This window comes from Nestor notabilis, unplaced genomic scaffold (genome assembly GCF_000696875.1).
Source record: "Nestor notabilis isolate BGI_N333 unplaced genomic scaffold, ASM69687v1 scaffold25217, whole genome shotgun sequence".
Classification (NCBI taxonomy): Eukaryota; Metazoa; Chordata; class Aves; order Psittaciformes; family Psittacidae; genus Nestor; species Nestor notabilis.
The window spans coordinates 1-4,562 of record NW_009937261.1 but is presented as its reverse complement, the minus strand read 5'-3'; the positions used below and the strand labels follow the sequence as shown (position 1 = coordinate 4,562).

General features: G+C 42.2%; 1 protein-coding gene across 1 annotated transcript; it reads right to left on the bottom strand.

Annotated features, from left to right (window-relative positions):
- Window positions 1-232: 232 nt before the first annotated feature.
- On the bottom strand, window positions 233-4,287 carry GTF2A2 (general transcription factor IIA, 2, 12kDa). Its single transcript, XM_010018746.1, has 4 exons — window positions 4,205-4,287; window positions 3,410-3,514; window positions 2,220-2,346; window positions 233-553 (listed from the first exon to the last, which is right to left on the bottom strand). The coding sequence occupies exons 1-4, from the start codon at window positions 4,274-4,276 to the stop codon at window positions 528-530; spliced, it is 330 nt and encodes a 109-aa protein (XP_010017048.1). The 5' UTR covers window positions 4,277-4,287; the 3' UTR covers window positions 233-527.
- Window positions 4,288-4,562: the final 275 nt, after the last annotated feature.

Sequence of the window (4,562 nt, the reverse complement as noted above, 5' to 3'; positions counted from 1 at the left end):
TAAATAGACAAATATACTGGCCAGCATGAACTGCTTCTGTCGATGTCCTCCTCCCTCCTGAAACAGCCATTTCCTGCAATACTTACCAGTGACACCATACTCAGAACCCTGTAACTGGACGACCTCTGCATTAGCTACATGACTCTAAACACACTCAGACAATCTTGAGAGAATACAATAAATATATTAATGCTTGTTTTTAAGCAAAGTTTTCCAATGATCACTCATCCACAAGTTTTTAAATAAAAGTTTATTACAGAAATTACTTTGGAAAAAAAACCCAACCAAACAAAAAAACCCACAACAGTATCGTTGTAATTAAAAAAAAAAAAATATTGTATTCATGCCCTATAGGGTGATCTGAAGAAATGCTACAGGGATTTCTTTCGCTGTCATTGTGAGTGACTTCCTGGCATGGATTAACTCACATCTGCATCACAAGGATTAAGAATGAACACAGTCCCTCTCCATGCTTCTCTCCAGAAAGTGCTGCATATTAAAATATTGCAGACTAACTCCAGTTCTGTTCATTCTGCAGTATTGGAACCAGTGTCTAGGAGAGAAAAAACGAAGTGTGAGTAATACATACACCCACTACAGTTGAGTATAAATTAAAGAGAACTAATACCCACTCTCTAATACGCTCCCCCAGCTCAAAAGCATTCCCCAAGCATTTCAGGACATGTTCTATACCTACCCACTTCCCTCCACTGCTACTGATGTGGTGCACGAGCTGCCTGTGCTCTTTCATTTCAGTTAGCAACGTTCAGTTAGCCAGCACAAAACTTCAAGGTTGTGGACACACATCATTTGCTATTAAGGCATTAAAAATACAAGAAGCTTTGCTCTGACTTGTAGTGATACACAATTTTACTGCAGAAGGCCACAAGCACATCTGGCTAAATCACATGACTTATGGAAGAGATAGGGGTTTACACATCCAGAAGCATAAGCTCCTATGGGGTGTGGGTTATAGTTTATTATGCATCTTGAAATAGATGCAGGAATGAGCATGATCCTCATAAAATAACTGAGAGCAATTCTCTGTTCTGAACTTTAGTCAGAAGCACCAATTAACAGCAGTGCAACTTCTGATATTACTGTCATCACTGCTTTCTTGTTCTTAGAGCTGTGGGGAAAAATACATGACACGTGGAGAAAGACAAGTCAGTGTTTACTAGGTACCTTTAGCAAGTCAACTCCTTGTGGGCAAAAAAAAGGCTGTAATGTTAACAGCAACTTTAAGACACCCCGTTCTTTAAATCTTATCTGCACACTTTATCAAGAGTGAAAACTGTTAATACTTGGAAAGTAAGGTCTCCTCTACTAGCCATAATAGACAGACAAAAAATAAACAGAGTAAGATTATATGCTTGGCTAATACCAGAAGCTGAGCAAACAATAAGTTCTGTCAATTCTTTAGAACTATGACTTGTAGTCATGCCAGGATCAGGAAGCCATGAAGAACCTGTTTCAGAGGGCTAGAGTATATTTAAATAAAGCCCTTTCCATTCTCAGTTCTTCCTTTCCATGTCACTCCCCAGGGGTGTGACAGCACTTCCCACATCTTCAGCAGTACTCTGCCACAGGGATGGTTTTCAAAGTTGTAAACCAGCTTGCCACAAAAGTGTTTACTTTTTCTGGTAAGGAATTTCAAGGAACACCGACAAAAGTAATCCAGTCAGGCAGATATGGAACATAAACTCCCATAAGCAGTGTACGTACAGAGGGCCTGTTGAGCAATATATAAACATTTTAATATTATTTGCAAATCCTAGCATAAACTTGCCACGTCCCCTACGATCAAATCCAGCAGACTTGGATTGCTTTGTTTTCTCTGACAAGTGGCTGCTCAGACTGATTGAGGCACTCCTTGAATTCAATGAAACATGGTGCTTTTCTAACAACCAGGTTAATACAAGAAAAACCTCCCTACAGAAATTCAATGAAGATTACCTCCTACTTTCTAATTGCTCCAGTAGTATGTGCTTCCCAACACCAGGTCTGCAGCACTCTCCAACACATTCCTGTTTCAGTGCTTAAGAGTCAAGGAGCATTTAGCTTGGTTTTGTTGCATTTATCATATGTAAAAGGGAGTGCAGAGCACTACTTTTGTCTGAATAATACAATCAACCTAGCTTTTATCACATTTGGTCAAAGCTTTCTATAAATGATCAAGTCTTGCGTGTCAGTTTATTTATGTCATATTCCATACTTACTTTTTCCATCACATGCTACAATTTTCACTTTATCCACTTTCACAAGTTCAGTGACCTCCCTAAATTCAACATCATTCAGTACAAATGTCCATACGTTGTCACAGAACCTGTATGTGTTCAGAGACCCCTTTAAAGAGACAAGAGACATTTTCTATAGGATGCATCCCAAAAGTAACAGGAAATACGATGTTTACTGAATCCCATCCCTTCTACCACTAGGTTTGCCATAAAGCCAGCCGTGAACCTGAACTCCGAGGAGAACTGCCCTCCAGTGGCTGAAATTTTCAAGAGCGTGTATGTGTTCCAAGACCATTGTGGTTTATGCAAGGGGAAGCTTCATGGGTTCGTTAAAGAGTTTTATAACTTTTCTAATGTGTATAAAGGGTCAGAATCAGACAGGATTTCTTAAAACGCTGGCCACAAGAAAATCAGTTAAATCAGTGATCGTAACAAGATGTGAATTCTGCAGTTGTTCAAAAAGTCATGACAGAATCGACCTATGTGACATAAGGGGGTTAGAAAAAAGTAGTTATGCTCTTTTTGACATATTTCTGGGGTTTAAAAATCTTTAGAGCTCACTTCACCAATGTATTCTGCATCCACTGCAGAGGAAGTATTAGGGCATAATCTAACAGGACAATTGTTTTGGGTTTTTTCCTTTCAATTACAATCAAGTTGACATTTAACAATGTGCTGGCTATCTGGCATTCATTAGGGTGGCTGGCTGAGAATAAAAAAAACCACCTTATTTTTCTGTGATACCTACAGAAAATAGCTACAAAATGACCCAGTGTCTTGCATAAGGGCAGATGTACAACTCTCTAGTCTCTCTGCATTCCAGATGTGGCTGAAAATCTGGCCTCATATCACTTCTGCTAGGTCTAAGAGAAGCAAGTCTCTCCCCACCTGCAAAACACTAAGAAAGGCAGTGCTAGGATCTCCCTCTTCCCCTGTTTTCATCCACCCACCAAATCTCTCCCTAGTTTTTGCATTCATTTGAAAGATCAAATGCAGAGTAAGAAGGTAACAAGCCTCACAACTGAATACAGAATAAACCTGTCAGCACTCACTGTATTTCAGAGTCAAAATGCGCCTTAGTTTGTTCTTGGAGCACTCAGCTTTTAATGGCATTCTGCACCAACGCTTGGTTACTGCACCCCATGAAGGACTTTTATATAGTGTTACCTTACCCTGAAGTTGACCCTGTTCCTGACGCGCTGTGCTAGTGCCGAGTTGATAGCTTTATCAAACTGAAGCAGCACCTGAAGCGCCAGCTGAGGAGTGATCTGCTGGGACTGAAGGAGTTGAGAAAACAGGTCTGAGTTCCTTCAAAGTAAACTCAAAAAAGCTGTAAGAACTCCCATGCATCAGATCTCTAGCAGGACAATCTACACAAGAATTATTTTACTGCCTTTTCCTTATTTTAACTCTGAGAAACGGAATTAGGTGCTAACGTGATTTTTGTGCTACACGAAGAATTCATCTGGTAAATACCAACTGCAACCGACTAGAGCAGGACATCAGTGACAGAGCTCTGGATTAACCTGGCTATTTGTTCACTGGGCACCACAAGAGGAGGTTATGTTCCTATGGAAAACGTTCTCCTTCATGTAGGATGTTAAGAAGAAGAGTTCTCAGGAAAACTAAGTACCAAAGGCTTCTGATTGCAACCAAGTAATTCATCTGGTAAATACCAACTGCAACCGACTAGAGCAGGACATCAGTGACAGAGCTCTGGATTAACCTGGCTATTTGTTCACTGGGCACCACAAGAGGAGGTTATGTTCCTATGGAAAACGTTCTCCTTCATGTAGGATGTTAAGAAGAAGAGTTCTCAGGAAAACTAAGTACCAAAGGCTTCTGATTGCAACCAAGTCTTGCAGCCGTTGGCCGTAAGTACCCAACACTCCCCAACACGCCAGCCACAAAGCTGTCTGAGTAACAGTCTCTCCATTAAGCTGACTGCAGCCCGGCCCCCCCCGCACCTGTATGAGCTCATCCAGGCTCTCCTGCAGGCTGTTCCCCAGCGTGGTGTTCCTGTACAGCTGATAGGCCATGGCTCACCGGGACGGGACGGGACGGGACGGGGCGGGACAGGCACCCTCCTCACCATCCACTGCTCGCGTGTCCTCGCTCTCATTTAAAACAGAACAAAATAACACTATAAAAACCCCCTCTAAAGACGACAGAGACCAAACGTACATTGCACGGCGAGAGCAAGCACCATTAAAAGACCGCTCTGCAAGCCCCCACTCACAGTACGAGCGCCCAGAGCACCAACAACGAGCAGGAGACCGGGAACGCAGCACACGGAGGGAGGAGGAAGGAGGCGGCCCCCTCCCT

What these genes read in the sequence shown, in the direction of transcription:
- GTF2A2 (XM_010018746.1), bottom strand. Translation starts at nt 4,276, where the DNA reads ATGGCCTATCAGCTGTACAGGAACACCACGCTGGGGAACAGCCTGCAG. An exon ending in GGAACAGGGTCAACTTCAGG is followed by an intron (nt 2,347 to 3,409) that starts GTAAGGTAACAC and finishes GTCTCTTTAAAG; the next exon opens with GGGTCTCTGAACACATACAG. An exon ending in TGTAGCATGTGATGGAAAAA is followed by an intron (nt 554 to 2,219) that starts GTAAGTATGGAA and finishes TTTCTCTCCTAG; the next exon opens with ACACTGGTTCCAATACTGCA.